The following is a 21,275-nucleotide window of genomic DNA, read 5'->3' on the forward strand; positions in this document are numbered from 1 at the left end:
GTTGGAGGATGAAAATCCTTAGGAGCAACCATGAGAGGTTTTGAGTCCCCATTTTATTCACCTCTTCTTGAGCCCCCACATTGTGTGCCAAAATTGTTGCAGGACTCTTCGTTAGTTCAGCTAAAGACCGTGTTCTTATCCCACCCATGTCCATAAAAATTTAGGCTCACAGATGGTTTAGAGGATGAGTTTTATTGGGTGAAATCAGGGTTTTATTGGGTGAAAAGCAAAAAAAAAAAAAAAAAAAAAAAAAGGGGAAAACAAGATCCTCCACAAAGTCAGAGTCCTCTGCTAGAGCACTTCCTGTCGACCATTCAAATCTCAGGTTCCACACAGGAAGAGGAAGGTCCAGGCTCCTCTTTGATGCAAAAGTTGTGAACTTCCCAAGGCTCCACCTCAGTGGGCAGACTGGTGGGAGTTTCTCCAGGGAACTACTTCCCACCTGCCTGTCTCATTTTCACACTGTAATCAAGATACTTTTTTTTTTTTTTTGTCTAGCTTTTCTTACTATCTATTCATCTATACTCACATTTGTACTTGTTCTGAAAGATCACAGTTACCCAGGCAGGTAATTAAATCTGCACTAATGCAACAAGGCAGCTTTGATACAACCTTTTGAATGCCCTACAGAATTTCAATTTTATGAAGCATCCAACGATGTGCTCCAAATTCATTTTCTTTCCTTTTTCTTACTTGAGAGATTGCATTTTTTTCACTAATCTATTATTTGTTCACTTTGATATTTATTACCCTAGTCTATATAGTATGTTATAATTTTTATGTATAACTCTTATAATTTATCAGTGTTTATTGTTTGTAGATGCTATGTTCTGAGTATTTGGGTCCTCCTAAAACTCATAAGTTGAAAGCTAATCACCAATGTGAAGGTATTACGGGATGGAGCCATTCATCAGGAGGTGATTAGTTCATGAGGATGGAGCCATAGTGTATGGGATTGTGCCCTTATAAAAGGCTCCAGAGAACTGCCTCGTCTCTTCAACCATGGGAGCGCACAGCAAGAAGCTTCCATCTATAAACTGGAAAATGGGCCCTCACCAGACACTAAATCCATTGATGCCTGAACTTCCAGCCTCCAGAACTGTTGAAACTGGCTTAATTGCCCCATGTAAGATGTTTTTGATAAATATAGAAATTACCCCTCCCAGTCTTAAAGGTTGAAACTATATTTATCTTATCTTAAAGGTTGAGTTCCTTCCTCAGGAAATTGACCCTCAGGCTTACCATATAGTATCAAGGAATTGAAACTTCTCTTCCTTACCTCTTCTTAATTCCTGTTTTCCTAAGCAACCTCTTACTTCCTATGGCCAATTCCTCTTCTTTACTCCTCCCTAATTCCTGTTTTCCTGCATGTAGTTATTCTTTCCCCAGTATATAAATCCCCAATTTTAGTCATCTGGGAATCCAGATTTGAGACTGATCTGTTCTCCTCAGCTGGAGAACCCTAATTAAGCTTTCTTCCCTGCCAATACTTGTCTCACAGAAGCCAAAGTGATTGGCTTTCTGTGTAGCAAGCTCTGGGACCTAGAACAGACCTCTGTCATTTCGGTAACACTGTAAGAAATAAATTTCTCTTGTTTATAAGTCACCCAGTCTAAGGCATTTTGTTATAGCAGGCTAAACGGTCTAGGACAATAAAATCAGTGTTCTTTTTGAGGCGGGTATTTCCTTGTCCTAAAGACACTGTTGAAGTAAATGTTCATTTGTATGCGATTCTCTTGCAACATTTCTTTACGTCAAAGTCACGGTAGTTAGTATTTTTTAATATTTACATGTATAGAACACATACTTCTTTTAACTTCTTTTTTTTTTATTATACTTTAAGTTCTAGGGTACATGTGCACAACGTGCAGGTTTGCTACATATATATATACATGTGCCATGTTGGTGTGCTGCACCCATTAACTCATCATTTACATTAGGTATATCTCCTAATGCTATCCCTCCCTACTACCCCCTCCCCACAATAGGACCCGGTGTGTGATGCTCTCCTTCCTGTGTCCAAGTGATCTCATTGTTCAATTCCCGCCTATGAGTGAGAACATGCGGTATTTGGTTTTCTGTTCTTGCGATAGTTTGCTGAGAATGATGGTTTCTAGCTGCATCCATTCCCTACAAAGGACATGAACTCATCCTTTTTTATGGCTGCATAGTATTCCATGGTGTATATGTGCCACATTTTCTTAATCCAGTCTGTCACTGATGGACATTTGGGTTGATTCCAAGTCTTTGCTGTTGTGAATAGTGCCGCAATAAACATACATGTGCATGTGTCTTTATAGCAGCATGATTTATAATCCTTTGGGTATATCCCCAGTAATGGAATGGCTGGGTCAAATGGTATTTCTAGTTCTAGATCCTTGAGGAATCGCCACACTGTTTTCCACAATGGTTGAACTGGTTTACAGTCCCACCAACAGTGTAAAAGTGTTCCTAAGCTGTACTTCTTGGCTGGCCTATCAATATAGATCCCTTTAATTTGACTTATTAAAACCATCATTGTAGCCACAGGTCACCTAATTGTTTATAGTTATTTTATTTGCTCTGAATTCTTAGTAGAATCAGGATTTTTCTGATTTTTGCACATATTGGAGCAGATATGTATCTTGAATTTATAAAGTTCTGTCTATAATCCTTCATGTATTCAGTCACGTTTGGTTCTTTTGTTTATTACTCACAAGGTTCTGTATTCTATAATAGAGTGAGTGAGAAAACCACTTTTGCATAGTTAGCTCTTCTTTCAATCTTGAAGTGTGATAGTCATTTTCAAGTTTTTTCTGCTCTATGAAGAATATTGAGGTTTGCTGCAAATCCACTTGATATCAATAAATCCTCTGGAACTATGGACTCCATCAGCACTCAAGAAAGCAAAGGATCCGTTCCCTATAATTTCAAACCTGAAAAAGAACACTCTAAATCAGTCTGGGAACCACTTACAGTTGTAATCAAAAATACAATTAAGAATAAAGTGATTTTAAATATATTATACCAAATACTGAGCTCCCAGAAAATATACCCACCCATCACCATATGCTACATTAAAATATCTGGCATATTAAGGGAAATAAGACTGGACATAAGTGTTTGTTGGAGTTAAAATCTGTAACCCTACTTAGAACAACGTGTAGATAGGTAGATAGACACATATAGATACACAAAGACAGGGGTAAGACCCTTCTTTCCTTCTATTCTTCCTTCCTTGCTTGCTTCTGTTCTTCCTTCCTTTCTTCCTTTCTTCTTTCTATCTATATGCAAAGAAAGAGAGAGTTGCCAAATTCAAAGATTCCTGAAATTTAAGATATCAGTTTTCTGGCATAATTTTAGTAAATGTACTTTTTCAAAGAGTAAAAATAAGATTTATATTTGCTTGGTACTTTTGAAACATACTGCAATAGAAACCTAAGAGACTGCTGACAATATTGTTTTTTACATTTCATCCTCATGGATAGAAAGAATCAATATTGTGAAAATGGACATATTGCCCAAAGTAATTTATAGATTCAATGCAATTCCCATCAAACTACCTTTGACATTCTCCACAGAATTAGAAAAAAACTACTTTAACTTTCATACGAAACCAAAAAAGAGCCTGTATAGCCAAGACAATCCTCAACAAAAAGAACAAAGCTGGAGGCATCATGCTACCTGACTTCAAACCATGCTACAAGGCTACAGTAACCAAAACAACATGGTACTGGTGCCAAAACAGACATATAGACCAATGGAACAGAACAGAGACCTCAGAAATAATGCCACACATCTACAGCCATCTGTAATTTGACAAACCTGACAAAAACAAGCAATGGGGAAAGGATTCCCTATTTAATAAAGGGTGCTGGGAAAACTGGCTATCCATACACAGAAAACTAAAACTGGACCCCTTCCTTACACCTTATACAAAAATTAACTCAAGATGGATTAAAGACTTAAATGTAAAACCCAAAACCATAAAACCCCTAGGAAAAAACCTAGGCAACATCATTCAGGACATATGCATGGGCAAAGACTTCATGATGAAAATGTCAAAAGCAACAAAAGCCAAAATTGACAAATGGGACCTAATTAAACTAAAGAGCTTCTGCACAGCAAAAGAAACTATCATCAGAGTAAGCAGGCAACTAACAGAATGAGATAAAATTTTTGCAATCTACCCATCTGACAAAAGTCTAATATCCAGAATCTACACGGAACTTAAATAAATTTATAAGAAAAAATAAACATCAAAAAGTAGGCAAAGGATATGAACAGACCGTTCCCAAAATAAGACATTTATGCAGCCAACAAACATGAAATAAAAAGCTCAACATCACTGACCATTAGAGAAATGTAAATCAAAACCACAATGAGATACCATCTCATGCCAGTCAGAATGGCAATTATTACACACTCAAAAAACTATAGATGCTGGTGAGGCTGTGGAGAGATAGGAATGCTTACACACTGCTGGTGGGAATGTAAATTAGTTCAACCATTGTAGAAGACAGTGTGGTGATTCCTCAAGGATCTAGAACCAGAAATACCATTTAACCCAGCAATCCCATTACTGGATATATACTCAAAGGAATATAAATCATTCTATTATAAAGACATATGCACACATATGTTGATTGCAGCACTATTTACAATAGCAAAAACATGGAATCAACCCAAATGGAAATCAAAGATAGACTGGTTAAAAAAAATGTGGTACATATACACCATGGAATACTATTCAGCCATAAAAAAAGAATGAGTTCATGTCCTTTGCAGGGACATGGATGAATCTGGAAACCATCATCCTCAGCAAACTAACACAGGAACAGGAAACCAAACACTGAATATTTTCACTCATAAATGGGAGTTGAACAGCGAGAACACATGGACACAGAAAGGGGAACAACACACACTGGGGGCAGAAGGGGGTGGGGGAAAGGGGAGGAAGAGCATTAGGACAAGTAGCTAATGCATGTGGGGCTTCAAACCTAGGTGATGGATTGATAGGTGCAACAATCCACCATGGCACACACGTACCTATGTAACAAACCTACACATTCTGCACTTGTATTCCAGAACTTACAGTAAAATAAAAAATATACATTTTTTTATTAATTTTCTTTGTTGATAACCAAATCTTTTCTTATTTATAAGTATAATTTGTCCTGTCTTGCATATTTCAATATTTGTTTTATTGGTTGCTTTTTTTAAATTTAGCACTTTACTAAAATAATAAGGCAGAGATATATATGTATCCAAGAAACAGTTACATAAATAAAAATTTTAACTAAATAAAAAATAAACAAAAATTTAAAAAATAAATATAATATTGCTTATGATGAACATTTGGAAAGCTAAAGACAACTACACAATCCTCAACCATTTTAATCCAAGAAATACTTTCAACAATTTTGCCGGGCGCGGTGGCTCACGCTTGTAATCCCAGCACTTTGGGAGGCCGAGGCAGGTGGATCACCTGAGGTCGGGAGTTCAAGACCAGCCTGACCAACATGGAGAAACCCCGTCTCTACTAAAAATACAAAATTAGCCGGGGTGGTGGCACATGCCTGTAATCCCAGCTACTCGGGAGGCTGAGGCAGGAGAATCGCTTGAACCCGGGAGGCAGAGGTTGCGGTGAGCCGAGATCGCGCCATTGCACTTCAGCCTGGGCAAAAAGAGCGAAACTCTGTCTCAAAAAACAAAACAAAGAGCGAAACTCTGTCTCAAAAAACAAAACAAAACAAAACAAAAAAAACAATTTTAACCTACCCAGGAAATGCTAACAGAAATAAAAATAAATAAAATAAGCAACAAATAAATAAAAATAAATAGTATTCATTGTGGTGGGCATTTGAACTGTTAAAGACAACTATAAAGTCTTTAACCCTTTAAAGACAAAGAAATCTTATAGAAACTTTAGTTGGAAAGAAGTACAAGTAATACATGAGTTTTGACTTAAAATTTGCAGAATGATTAAATTTGAATTAGCAAAAGAGCACTAATTGTCAAGCAAGAGCTTGACAATAAAGATAAAATAACAAATAAAAATAAAAATGGAAAATTTCACTGTGTGTTATTTAACAAGGTGAGAAGAAAATGGGTTGCTCTAGGGTGTGCTTCAATGTGAACGGGCCTATGTCATAGATTGGAGACTGAAAAGTTAATTACACATAGAAAATAGATTTGTTTATAATAATACAACTCAAAATGCTTTAAATTTTTTCATAAGACACACCAGAATTAGAACATTCCTAATACATTGGAAACTCACCAATCATTGAATGTGGTGCCATTTGTCCATTTCCAAGAATCTCCTTGTTTCCTGCTTAGTCCAATCCAGTGCATGTCAGTTCCTGCACACCTCTTCAAAAATTCCTTTCACAAAGCAAAGGGAATCAGCGATGACTTAATATGTTACAGCACATTGCTGAACATGCTTCCCACCCCAATTATTCTATCTTTTAGGATTCACATTCTAATTTGTCTTCCCTGATGCTTCTGTAACAACAAACGGCACAGATGTTGATATTTGGGTTAGTTTTATCAGAATGATTTTCATTTTGCTTTTTTGCATCTTAAGTATCTCCAAATAGTTGGGCTACAATCAAGTCATTGACACTCCGAGCTACACTCTGATTATCTTTAAAGGTAACCCCCATGTCTCAAGTGAGAAATTAAGGAAAAACCATATTTAACTTTATTTCCTTCAAGTTCAAATTCCTAAACCATTCATATGTTCTAGTCACAGAGTGAATGACATAGGCTATAAATTAATTTGATGTTAAATTTGCCTAGATGACCATATAGGACCTAAGCAGGTTCTATGAGATCTCATACAGCATCATCTTCAAGGATGATAGAGAACTAATGCTTATGTATAATGCACAGGCACTTTTCCTAAAATCATAAAAAAGGGATGCAGGGGGAGTAGTTTAATGGAAAGTATAAATACTATGAGAATAGGGAAATCCAGTGATAAAATACTTTGATTAGATACTACAGTATGAATGCCACTGATATTGTATTTTTTAAATATAATAAGAGATAAAACTAACTTCTATATGAATATAATTTACTGCAATGAAATCTATTAAGTGATGGGTTTAGTCACTCCTCTGTTGGATTTTTGCTGTTAAGTGACAAACCTTTTCATTAGCTTTTTGTTCTTTTAACTTTTATTTTAGGTTCTGGGGTATATGTGAAGGTTTGTTACATAGGTAGACTTGTGTCATAAAGGTTTGTTTTACAGATTATTTCATCACTCAAGTATTAAGCCCATTAACCAATAGTTATATCTGTCATATCTGCCATCACATAGTTCTGGGTTATTTATAGCAGTGTGCTAATTGAGATCAATAGGAGAGAACTGGAAAGTTTTTTATGTACATCATTTACATAGGCACTGAACAAACTTCTGTCTTAAACGAACAATTAACTAATTACAAGCAAGTCTTACCCAATCCAAATAGAAACTGTCAGTACTAACTTTAGATCAAAAATAAAAGTAGACAGACTGATTAGTTTAGAAAAGATATTTAAAAATTAACTCATCCATAACAAAAGAATCATAAATCAATCATGTAAACACCACTGCAACCACTGTAGTTCTGCTTTTAGCTCTTCGAGGAATTGCCACACTGCTTTCCACAATGGCAGAACTTATTTTCACTCACATCAAGAGTGTATAAGTGTTCTTTTTCTGTAACCTCGCCAGCATCTATAGTTTGGGACTGTTTAATAATATCCATTCTGACTGGTGTGAGATGATATCTCGTTGTGGTTTTGATTTGCATTTCTCTAACCATCAGTGATGTTGAGCTTTTTTTCATGTTTGTTAGTGGCATGTATGTCTTCTTTTAAAAAGTGTCTGTTTATGTCCTTTGACCACTTTTAATAGGGTTGTTTTCCTCTTGTAAATTTAAGTTCCTTATAGATGTTGATATTAGACTTTCAGCAGATGCCGAGCTTGCAAAAGTTTTCTCCCATTCTGTAGTTTGGCTATTTACTGTGCTAATAGTTTCTTTTGCTGTGCAGAAACTCTTAAGTTTAATTAGATACCATTTGTCAATTTTTGCATTGTTTTTTAATCATTGCTTTTGTTGTCTTTATCATGAAATTTGCCTGTTTCAATGTCCAGGATGGTATGGCCTAGGTTTTCTTCTAAACTTTTTATAGTTTGGGGTTTTGCATTTAGGTCTTTTATCCATCCTGAGTTGATTTTTGTGTATGGTATAAGGAAGGAGTCTTACTTCAATCTTTCACATATAGCTAGCCAGTTATTCCAGCACAATTGATTAAATACGGAGTTCTTTTTCTATTGCTTCTTTTTGTCAGCTTTGTCAAAGATCAGATGGTCATAGCTGTGTGGCCTTATTTCTGGGCGCTCTATTCTGTTCCATTGGTCTATGTGCCTGTTTTTGTACCTGTACCATGCTGTTTTCGTTACTGTAGCCCTGCAGTGTAGTTTGCAATCAGGTAATGTGATGCTTCTAGCTTTATTCTTTTTGCTTAGCCTTGGCTATTTGGGCTCTTTAATGATTCCATATGAATTTTAAAATAATTTTTTCTTTCTAGTTATGTGAAGAATGTCATTGGTAGTTTGATAGGAATAGCATTGGATTTCTGTCATTCCAGCCAGTTCAGCCTGGTTAAGAACTCTTGTTGGAGAACTGGTACAGTTGTTTGGAGAACATATGACACTCTGGCTATTTCAGTTACTATTAATTCTCTCTCATCACTGCATGTGGGTGTTACTTTACCTGCAGTGTATATTTAGTACAGTCAATAGACCTCTTTTCTGTATGTTTTCACAGGGCTGAAACTTTGGGCAGGGTCTTTATTTAAAGGTGACTTGTCTTTGGTTTTAGAGGGATTGTATTAGTCAGACATTTTTGGTGTTGAAGCTTTGAGGTGTGATCCAGGAGGTGGCGCTTGGACATATTTGTCAGTTGGGAGACTCTTGGATTGTGTGGCTCCCTTATGTTTCCTCACAGTTGCAGCTCTGTTCTCTCTCAATGTCCTGAAAATGTGGGTTTCTCTCCCTCTTGGGTGCTGGCTGTAGATTGCAGCTTGGCACTCTTAGGCTGCCCACTGCAGCTATTGGGTTATCAAAGTGTTTGTTTCTTCCCCAACTTGGAGGCAGCAATGGAAGAGACCTTAGTAGTGGTTAAGGCCAATGGTCTTTGGCTTTTCTCCTGGGAGCTTCACTCCAGAGAGATGCAACTAAGCAATCATTCAGTGCAATCAGCCCAGGATGGAGGGTCTGTGCTGTGGGCCCATGCTGGGGGTTCCATGTCTGGTGATGAACAAGGTGGGCGGGCAGAGCCTGTGGAGATGGACTGGCCTCTTCTCCTGCAACTTGTTGGAGATGTGGATGAGAGACTTAGAGTCTTGGCTCCTTCATTAGTCTGAGGGCAGCAAGGGCAGTTCCAGTGCAGAGGCAGTGGCAGAGAGGTATTCAGTTGCCTCTGGAGGCTCTGTCTAGGACATTCCAGAGCTGCTACTGACTCAATAGCTCTTGCAAGGGGGGGCTGGAGGCCCAGGCCTGGAGGACCCTCCTGGTGAGGAGACAAGGAGATGGGCACCCATGTAACGGTCTGGCCACTTTATCACAGGCCTGCTGTGGTATGCTGGTGGCCATCTGCAGTCCCTATTCACCTCAGATTTTCTGATCCCTGTAGATACCAACAGTGAAGCCTGCAAAACAGCAAAGAAGGTGGCCTGCCCCTCCCTCTGTGAGCTCTGTGTCAGGGAGGCACACACCTATTACTGGCCCAAACACACTTGTAGGAGGCGGCTAAAGACCCTGGTTGGAGATCCTGTAAAGCAAGGAGGAATGGGATTTGTTACCCACTTACAAGAGCAATCTGGCCACTTTTTTGTAGAGCAGCTGTGCTGTATTGGGGTGCCACTTCCGCCCCTGGTCAACGTGGATTCTCCAAACCCTGAAGGCTGGATGGCTAAGTCACCTAAACAGCAAAGATAGTGGCCTCCATCTCCCTCTAGGAGCTGTTTCAGGGAGGTGCAATGCTGTTATTGATGGCTGGCTAGAACTCCAAGCTAGCGGGTCCTATCCTGTGAGTTGCCATGGAAGAGGGTCCTACAGAATGTCACTGCTGAGCCCCCTGGATTCAGCTCCTTTACTAGGGATGTGTCAGGGGGTCTGACCTCCCTCTTGGCTGGAGTTGCAACTACTTTTGCTGGGAAGCCTGGAAAGCCTGGCTATCTAAGGCTCCCGGGTCTCTGCATGTGCCTGAGCAGCTGCTCTCCTGAGGCTCCGCTTAGCTCTGTGTGTCAGACTGAAGGCCCTGGTGGAGCTGGTTCACAAGGGGATCTCCCGACCTGAGGGTTGCAAAGATCCATGGGAGCAGCATGGGTTCCAGGGGTTGCACATTCACTCACCACTTCCCTGGGCAAGGGGAGGTTCCCCTGGCTCCATGTCACTCCCAGGTTGGCCATTCACCTGCTTTGCTTTTCTCCATTGTCCATGGATTGAGTTGTTTCCTTGATTAGTTCCATTGCGTGTACCCTGGATGTTTCAGTTCAAAGTGCTGTATTTTCTCACATCTTCAGTTCCTCTCTGTGAGAGCCTTGCACACCAGCTACTTCTAGTTGGTCATCTTGGCCACTCCCCAATCCCCAGCTATTCTTTAAAAACTAATCTGTTTTCCTACTTTGTGTCCCAAGAGTCCACATGTCTCATTCTTTGCCCTCTTTACTTCCATTAATTCACTTGCTTCTTCAAAGGGCACATATTTCCTTCATATCTTTGTCCCTAAATTCCAAGAGCTGTATTTTTTTATTTTAATTTTTTCTGTCTATGCTTGGTAGAATGCAAATTGGAAAGGGTTAAAAAATAATCGACTTAATAATCTAAGAACATTTAATGAAGACATTTAGACACATAAATAGTATGCATTGTGGTAAAGGACATGGCATTACTAGTCATCTTGCCTGGGTTCAAATCCCAGTTCAAAAACTTATGGCTGTATCATTGACTGGGTTATATAACATTTCTGTGACTGACTTTCCTCATCTTTAAAGCAGGAAGAGTTATATAACTCCTTCATGGGTGTTGGTAGATTACATGAGTTTTTATAGTTTCAGTGCTTAGAACACTGTTTAGCACATATTGTCATATACAGTTGACTCAATGTGGCAGTTAGGGGCACTGACTCCCTGTGTCATCAAAAGACTGTATATAACTTGACTCCTCAAAAGTTAACCATGCTGGGCAACAGTAGCTCATGCTAATTCTAGCACTTTGGGAAGCTGAGGCAGTATGATTGCATGATCCCAGTTTGAGACCAGCCTGGGCAACATAGTGAGACCTCATCTCTACAAAAAATAAACAAAATTAGCCAGGCAAGGTGGTGTACACCTGTAGTCCTAGCTACTCAGGAGGCTGAGGTGGGAGAATTGCTTGAGCCAAGGAGTTCAAGACTGCAGTGAGCTGAGATTGCACCACTGCACTACAGCCTAGACGACAGAATGAGAACCCTGTCTTAAAAACAAACAAACAAAAAACAAAAACAGAAAACTTAGCCACTAGTAGCCTACTGTTGACTGGAAGTCTTACCGATAACATAAAAGTAAATTGACACATATTTTTATGTTATTTGAATTATATGCTGTATTCTTACCATAAAGGAATCTAGAGAAAAGAAGATGTTATTAAGAAAATCGGGCCAGGCACGGTGGCTCACGCCTGTAATCCCAGCATTTTGGGAGGCCGAGGCAGGCAGATCGCAAGGTCAGGAGATCGAGACCATTCTGGCTAACATGGTGAAACCCCATCTCTACTAAAAATACAAAAAATTAGCCGGGCGTGGTGGCGGACGCCTGTAGTCCCAGCTACTCGGGAGGCGGAGGCAGGAAAATGGCATGAACCTGGGAGGCGGAGCTTGCAGTGAGGCGAGATCGCACCACTGTACTCCAGTCTGGGTGACAGAGCGAGACCCCATCTCAAAAAAAAAAAAAAAAAAAAAAGAAATTCGTAAGAAAGAGAAAATATATTTACTATTCATTAAGTGAAGGTGAGACATCATAAACATCTTCATCCTCGTTTTCATATTGAGTAGGCTGAGGAGGGGGAGGAAGAGGAGTGGTTGCTCTTGCTGTCCTCTCAAGGGTGGCAGAGGGAAGAAAATCCATGCATAAGTGAGCCCACACCGTTCAAACCTATGTTGTTCAGGGATCAATAGTATTATAGTATTAGCTATTATTGTTTTTATCATGTTTTTATACAAACAATCTCCGAAATTACTGAAGACTTTTCTCTTTTCTTACCATATCTTTTTGTGTATCAATCTGAGCAAGTTCTGATTTCTGCAAACTGCAAAATATTTTACTGGCTGTCCAATTTCTGGTATCATCAGAAAAATAGAAACACTTTTCTCTCACTGCAAGCCAGTCGCCTAAACATGCCACACGTTTATCACATTTTGGCCATTTGACTGAAAAAAAGAAAGAAATGATCAGATAAAGCACAAGTTAAAAACTGTTTCTACTCATTCTGTGTATTAATTTTACTTTTTGCTCCCGTGGTTTGGGGCCTGTAAGTTAGCTTCACCCCTAGACTAAGGATGAATTAATTTCCCCTGTCTGTAAGCAAGATCATTTAGTGATCAAGCAATACATATTTTATCTATTTTCCTGGTTTCTATTTTGAGAAATGGAACCATTAGCTTCTCATAATCTGTACTGACATCCTGGCAAAAACAATGCACACAATTTAGCTATAAGTTATGCAATCAAGGTAGATTGGAGATCTGCATGTAATTTATGCTTCAAAGGTTAGGATAAGAAATGGAGGCTTTCCTTTACCTATGAAAATACCCAAGCTAGGAAAGTGAAATTTGCCATAAAGGACAGCACATAGGTGAAACATAAGAATTAGTGAAACATTTGTTTCATTTCATTAACATCCAGTGCTGAAGAATATGGAATAATAATGAAAAGCACATTGTTTGGAGATTTACTGTCTCATGGTTTTATTTAGGTGCTAAGTATTTAGAATAAGACAAGTCCATGCATTCCACATGTTTGAATAAATTCATGTGAGTAGTAAAGAGTCAAGTAACTTCTCAAATGTAGGGCAGACTCCAAAGGCTGCACTCCCTACTTCATCATGAGTTATTATTATTGCTTATTGTAGTGCTCAGAAGTGGATACACGCTATTACACAGCATATACAATATAACGTGTTTCAACTCTATCTCTCTCTGCTCTTTTTTTTAATTTAAACTTTAAGTTCTGGGATAAATATGAATAATGTGCAGGTTTGTTACATAGGTATACATGTGCCATGGTGGTTTGCTGCACCTATCAACCCGTCATCTAGGTTTTAAGCCCCACATGCATTAGATATTTGTCCTAATGATCTAGCTCCCCTTGCCCCCTACCCCTGACAGGCCCCGGTGTGTGATGCTCCCCTCCCTGTGTCCATGAATTCTCACTGTTCAACTCCCACTTATGAGTGAGAACATGCGGTGTTTGGTTTTCTGTTCCTGTGTTAGTTTGCTGAAGATGATGGCTTCCAGCTTCATCCATGTCCCTGCGAAGGACATGAACTCATTCTCTTTTATGGCTGCATAGCGTTCCATGGTGTATATGTGCCACCTTTTCTTTATCCAGTCTATCATTGATGCACATTTGACTTGGTTCCATGTCTTTGCTATTGTAAATACTGCTGAAGTAAACATATGTGTGTGTGTGTGTCTTTGTAGCAGAATGATTTATAATCCTTTGGATATATACCCAGTAATGGGATTGCTGGGTCAAATGGTATTTCTGGTTCTATAACCTTGAGGAATCACCACACTGTCTTCCACGATGGTTGAACTAATTTACAGTCCCAACAGTGTAAGTGTTCTTATTTCTCCACTGTCTTGCCAACATCTGTTGTTTCCTGACTTGTTAATAATCACCATTCTGACTGGTCTGAGATGGTATCTCATGTGGTTTTGATTTCATTTCTCTACTGACCAGTGATGATGAGCTTTTTTTCATATGTTTACTGGACACATAAATGTCTTATTTTGTCTTTCTGCTCTTTTTAATCAGTGAATAAATGATATAAAAACTTCTTGTAGAAACTCTTGTCTATATTTAACTTCCACATGTTTAGACAGCAATAACATTAACCTTTAAGAATACACTGAGAGAAAAGACTATAAACAAGAAAACTATAAGTATTCTTGAGAATGATCGAAACCAGACCCATCTACATCAAACAAAACCAACCACACCAAACCAAACCAAAACAAAACAAACAGTGCTACCTAGCCAAATTTAAGTGCTAAATTAAGCATAGCATGCACATGGAAAATTAAGTGCTGGAGACTATTTGGCCATGGCTCAGGAATTAAATTCTACCTTTGGATCCTTTTTACAAAATAAACCCATAGTAGCTAGAGGAATTGTAACAACTTCATCTTTACACATATTGCAACTTTAATGAGACAGTCTGGCAACAGGGCACATATGATATTATTTCATTGTTTTTCATGAAACAATATGACAGTAAAGGATTTCAGAACTGAAATATGTCAGTCTGGCATATAAACTCTTTGGAGTTAAAGGCGCTTTTAAAACAGCAGATGCAAGACAAAACACTCTGAGTTTTCTTCTTTTTCTTATAAGCAGGAGATAAAATACCTACGTGGAAGATGTCCTCTCTATACCAGAGGGAAAGTAACATTCTTATAATCAAGGATAGGTAATTGAGGTCAAAGGAAATGTGTACAGATAACATTTGTTAGTTTAGCATTTATCTTTTTGGTCACTTTTCCACCCAATTATTTACCCTAGATCAAGTCCCTTTACCTTGCCACATTTTCATAATTTATTACCCTTTGTTTAATTCAGTATATAAGTGTTCAACTCTAACTGCATCTTTAGGCTTTTATAAGGAAGATATATATGTCTCATCAAACTTATATTTAGTAAACACATGTGCTTTGCTCTAGTTGATGTGTCTTGTGCCAATTTCATTCTCAGGCCCAGTAGAAAAACCCTCAGAGGGTAGAGGTAAAATTCTGCCTCCCAAGTAATAGAAATAAATAAATGTTTTATAGAATAACTCTAAGTGACATAACTTACTCTTGATTAAAAAGAAATTAAAGGAATGCTACAATTATGGAGGTAGAGCTGCATGGTTTTTAACATTTTTCAAGCATTAAAGTTACACAGACAAGCTTTTCTATCCCAGGTCTGGAATGAATTATTTGTGAGAGGCAACTTAATCATTCTGTCAGGCTCCAAAAGGCCCTGGTGTGGATGTTCGCCTCCCTATGTCCACGTATTCTCACTGCTCAATTCCAATTTATGAGTGAGAACATGTGGTGTTTGGTTTTCTGTTCCTGTGTTAGTTTGCTGAAGATGATGGCTTCCAGCTTCATCTATGTCCCTACAAAGGACATGAACTCATTCTCTTTTATGGCTGCATAGTGTTCCATGTTGTGTATGTGCCACATTTTCTTTGTCCAGTCTATCATTGATGTGCATTTGACTTGGTTCCAAGACTTTGCTATTGTAAATACTGCTGCAGTAAACATATGTGTGTGTGCGTCTATATAGTAGAATGATTTATAAACGTTTGGGTATATACCTAGTAATGGGATTGCTGGGTCAAATGGTGTTTCTGGTCCTCAATCCTTTAGGAATCGCCACACCGTCTTCCACGATGTTTGAACTACTTTATAGTCCCACCAGCAGTGTAAAAGTGTTCCTGTTTCTCCACTGCCTTGCCAGCATCTCTTGTTTCCTGACTTGTAAATAATCACCATTCTGACTGGCCTGAGATGGTATCTATGTGCTTTTGAATTGCTCTTTTCTACTGACCAGTGATGATGAGCTTTTTTCATATGTTTACTGGGCACATAAATACCTTCTTTTGTCTGTTTGCTCTTTTTAATCAATGAATAAATGAATATAAAAACTTCTTGTAGATACTCTTGTCTGTATTAAACTTCCAGATGTTTAGACAGCAATAACATTAAGCTCTAAGACTACTGACAGAAGAGACCATAAACAAGAAGACAATCAGTATTGTTGAGAATGACCAAAACCAAACCCATCCACATCAAACCAAACCAAACCAAATCAAACCAAACGAAAACAAAACAAACAGCAATGCTACTTAGCCAAATGTAAGTGCTAAATTAAGTATAGCATGCATATGGAAAATCAAGTGCTGGGGACTATTTGGACATGGCTCAGGAATTAAATTCTACCTTAGGATGCTTTTCACCAAATAAACCCATCGTAGCCAGAGGAAATGCAACAACTTCATTTTTACACATATTGCAACTTTCATGAGACAGTCTGGCAACAGGTCACATATGCCATTATTTCGTTGTTTTTTTCATGAAACAATATGATAGTAAAGGATTTCAGAACTGAAATATGTCACTCTGGCATACAGAATTTTTGGAGTTAAAGGCACTTTTAAAACAGCAGATGCAAGACAAAACACTCTAGACTTCCTTCTCTTTCTTATAAGCAGGACATAAAATACGACCTACATGAAAATATCCTCTTTATACCAGAAGGAAAGGAACATTCTTATAATGAAGGATTGGTAGTTGAGGCCAAAGAAAATGTGTACAAACAGCATTTGTTAATTTAACATTTATCCTTCTGGTCACTTTTCCACCTAATTAACTACCCTAGATCTAGCCCCTTTGACTTGCCACGTTTTCACAATTCATTACCCTTTGTTTAAATCAGTATATAAGTGTTCAACTCTTACTGCATCTTCCGGCTTTCATAAGGAAGACATACATGTCACGTCAAACTTATATTAAATAAATGCATATGCTTTGCTCAAGTTGATGTGTCTCGTGCCAGTTTCATTCTCAGGCCCAGCAAAAACAAAAAGGAAAAAAAACAAAGAAAACCCTGAGAGGGTACAGGTAAAATTTTGCCTCCCAATACTAATAAATAAATAAATGTTATAGAACAACTATTAGTGACATAACTTTACTCTTGATTAAAAAGAAATTAAAGGAATGCTACAATTATGGAGGTCGAGCTGCACGGTTTTTAAAATTTATCAAGCATTAGAGTTATACAGACAAGTTTTTTGATCCTAGGTCTGGAATGCAGCATTTGTCAGAGACAACTTACTCATTCTGACAGGTCCCAGTGTGTGATGCTCGCATCCCTGTGTCTATGGATTCTTATTGTTCAACTCCCACTTATGAGTGAGAACATGCGGTTTTTGGTTTTCTGTTCCTGTGTTAGTTTGATGAAGATGATGGCTTCTGGTTTCATCCATGTCCCTGCATAGGACATGAACTCATTCTTTTTAATGGCTGCAAAGTGTTCCATGGTGTTTATTTGCCACATTTTCTTTATTCAGTCTATCACTGATGCACATTTGACTTGGTTCCAAGTCTTTGCCATTGTAAATTGTGCTGCAGTAGACATATGTGTTCATGTGTCTTTGTAGTAGAATGATTTATAAACCTTTGGGTATATACCCAGTAATGGGATTGGTGGATCAATTGTGTTTCTGGTTCTAGATCCTTGAGGAATTGCCACACAGTCTTCCACGATGGTTGAACTAATTTACACTCCCACCAACAGTGTAAACGTGTTCCTGTTTCTACACAGCCTTGCCAGCATCTGTTGTTTCCTGACTTTTTAATGATCGCCATTCTAACTGGCCTGAGATGGTATCTCATGTGGTTTTGATTTGCACTTCTCTACTGACCAGTGATGATGAGCTTTTGTTCATATCTTTACTGGCCACATAAATGTCTTCTTTTGTCTTTCTGCTCTTTTAAATCAATGAATCAATGAATATAAAAACTCCTTGTAGAAACTTTTGTCTACACTTAACTTCCAGATGTTTAAACAGCAATAATATTAAGCTCTAAGACTACACTGACAGAAGAGACTATAAACAAGAAGACAATCAGCGTTTTTGAGAATGACCAAAGCCAAACCCATCCACATCAAACCAAACCAAAGGAAAACAAAACAAAGCAAACAAAGCAAAACAAACAGCAGTGCTACTTAGCAAAATTTAAGTGCTAAATTAAGCACACGATGCATACGAAAAATCAAGTGCTGGGGACTATTTGGCCATGGCTCAGGAATTAAATTCTCCCTTTGGATCTTTTTCACCAAATAAACCCATAGAACCGAGGAAATTTAACTTCATTTTTACAAATATTGCAACTCCAATGAGACAGTCTTGCCAACAGGTCACATATGCCATTATTTCTTTATTTTTTTTCATTTAACTTAATACGATAGTGAAGGAGTTCAGAACATGATGCCCCGAAATATGTCAGTCTGGCATATAGACTCTTTTGAGTTAAAGGCACTTTTAAAACAGCAGATGCAAGACAAAACACTCTAAGCTTCCTTCTTTTTCTTATAAGCAGGAGATAAAATACCTACGTGGAAGATGTCCTCTCTATACCAGAGGGAAAGTAACATTCTTATAATCAAGGATAGGTAGTTGAGGCCAAAGGCAATATGTACAAACAACATTTGTTAATTTAACATTTGTCTTTCTGGTCACTTTTCCACCCAAGTAATTACCCTAGATCAAGCCCCTTTGTGTTGCCACATTTTAATAATTTATTACCATTTGTTGAATTCAATATATAAGTGCTCAACTCTACCTGCATCTTAGGCTTTCATAAGGAAGACATGCATGTCACGTCAAACTTGTATTAACTAAACACATGTGCTTTGCTCAAGTTGATGTGTTTTGTGCCAATTTCATTCTCAGGCCCAGCAGAAAAACCCTGAGAAGGTAGAGGTAAAATTTTGCCTCCCAGCTAATAGAAATAAATAAATGTTTTATAGAACAAACAATTAGTGACATAACTTACTCTTGATTAAAAAGAAATTAAAAGAATGCTACAGTTATGAAGGTCGAGCTGCATGATTTTTAAAATTTATCAAGCATTAGAGTTATACAGCCAAGGTTTTTGATCCTAGGTCTGGAATGTATTATTTGTGAGAAGCAACTTACTTATTGTATCCTGTATATTTTTTGTCTGTAAATGGATTTTCTTGTACCTGTATCCTAGCCTAATGAAGATTAAATTCAAAAAACAGAGTATAGTATATTTAACATTAGCTCACTAATTCACAAACTCTTAAAAAGAAAATTATCTGTAACAAGCCCATAGAACTGATATTATGTGGGTTTTTTTTTTTTTAAATAGATATAGACATAGATCCTCCTAGTTTTAAAACTTGAAACTTAAATTTGTCTTATTTGAGTTCCTTCTTTAGGCATCTGATCTTTAGGCCTCGCAGATAGTAACAGGAAACTGAAAGTCACCAGATCACCACTTCCAGACCACGGACTCCTCACCATCATGACTGCCTCACCGACCACCTGTTCCCTGTTGACCGACTCTTCTTCCCTATCCCTCCCTAATTCCTGTTGACCAGGCCTAACATCCTCGTTATCTTTCCCTAATTCTTGTTTTCTCACAAATAGTTACCTTTCTTTCCTGCTATATGAACCCCTAATTTTAGTCAGTTGGTAGGCGAATTTGAGACTGATCTCCCATTCTCCCTGTTGACACCACCCAAATAAAAATCCTATGTCCCTGGCAGTAGTCATTGTCTCCGGGATTGGCTTTCTGTGCCGTGGGCAATGGGACCTAGACTGAACCCCTGGCATTTCAGTAACATAGCTATTGCTGTTGCCATCTGGTGGTCATCTAAGAATTTAAGATTATTTTTCTTAAGCGTCAAGGACTATAAAGTCAAGAACATAATTCTACTGTAAAACCGAGAGTGTTTTGAGGAGAGGCAAGGATTATGGTAAAAAATGTTGAACTGGTAAAAACTTGAGTACAAGTGTCTACAAAACCCTTAATCACTCTAGATCTGGGAGATTTGGAGTTAAATGTGAGATATACATAGACCCATCAGGTGTGAAGAACCATAGGAAGTGTATGAATTAAACCACTCACCTATCATAATAATGCAAGCTGCAAAAATAATCACGAAGCACACACAAAGGCAAATCTTCCAGTTTGGTTTAAAGTTGCAAACTGCAAATTAAATCAACACATATTATAAAATTTCTGAATAAGCACTGGATATTATTACTGGTGTATTCCTCTCCTATAATTGTTAATCAGGAAACCCTCAATCAAGTATATACATCTCAAAATAACAAAGGATAGCAAACCATCACAAAGTACAAGGAAGGTAAGTACCAAAAAATGATTGCTATAGCTGTTCAGCTGGAAAGAGTGGTGAGTGGAGAAATCACTTAGTCTTGGGGGAATGAGGAAAGAAAGGAAAGGTTACTCAAAAGGTAGAAATAGTTTGAATGGGGGATTGTAAGCAAAAAAGCACAAAGATCATCAAAAGGTCCATGATTAGAACAAATGTTTATAACAGATATATAAGGCAGTAGAATTGAAGACAGGAAAGAAAGGAGTCATAAGGTCATGACAGAAGACCTTAAATGAGAGATACATTTTTTCTTTATTCTTTAAGCCATGGAGGAAAGAAACAATGTGTTTCAGCAAGAGAATATTCAAGATAAAAGCAGTAATTTATTTATTTGTGGTAAGCAAAAAAAATTAGAGAGGACTGAGGATTTGACACTCATGGAAATGCTGTGAGGTTAAGAACAAATAATAATTCTATTAATGATAAAGTAATTGTAGCTGATATATCATTAGTAGATGTAGAAACAATCTAGGAAGAATGTGTGTGCGTGTGTGTGTGTGTGTGTGTGTGTGTACAGTCATGCATAGCTTAACAATGGAGAGATATTTTGAGAAATGTGCCTGTAGGTGATTGTGTCATTGTGGGAACATCATAGACTGTGCTTACACAAACTTAGACGGTACAGCCTACTAACACCTAGGCTATATATGACAGACTGTTGCTCCTAGACTACAAACCTGGATAGCATGTTATTGTACTAATTACTGCAGACAATTATAACACAATGCTAAATACTTGCATCTGAACATAGAAAAGGTACAGTGAAAATACCATATAAAAGATCAAAAACGGTGTACATCTTTACAGGGCAGCTTCACTGTAATCTCATGGGACGATTGTCATTATGCAATCTGTCACTGACCAAAACATTGTTCTGCCGTGCATGACTATATGTGCATATAGTACATATGTGCATAAACACAGATTATATATACATATATGTATGCATGCCTATATGCATATAAATGCTTTATATGTATGTAAATATACATGTACATATACAAACATATGTTTAAGTATTAGAAAACAGGACTCGAAGAAAGAAAAATTTAAAAAGA

General features: G+C 37.8%; 1 protein-coding gene across 1 annotated transcript; it reads right to left on the reverse strand.

Moving 5' to 3' along the window:
• Nucleotides 1–2,652: 2,652 nt before the first annotated feature.
• Nucleotides 2,653–20,024, reverse strand: LOC105499919 (C-type lectin domain family 2 member A). Its single transcript, XM_011772795.2, has 4 exons — nt 19,947–20,024; nt 12,280–12,446; nt 6,263–6,366; nt 2,653–2,915 (listed from the first exon to the last, which is right to left on the reverse strand). Exons 1-4 carry the CDS (start codon nt 19,951–19,953, stop codon nt 2,801–2,803), a joined length of 393 nt encoding a protein of 130 aa, XP_011771097.2. The 5' UTR covers nt 19,954–20,024; the 3' UTR covers nt 2,653–2,800.
• Nucleotides 20,025–21,275: the final 1,251 nt, after the last annotated feature.

Source organism: Macaca nemestrina, chromosome 10, assembly GCF_043159975.1.
Source record: "Macaca nemestrina isolate mMacNem1 chromosome 10, mMacNem.hap1, whole genome shotgun sequence".
NCBI lineage: Eukaryota > Metazoa > Chordata > Mammalia > Primates > Cercopithecidae > Macaca > Macaca nemestrina.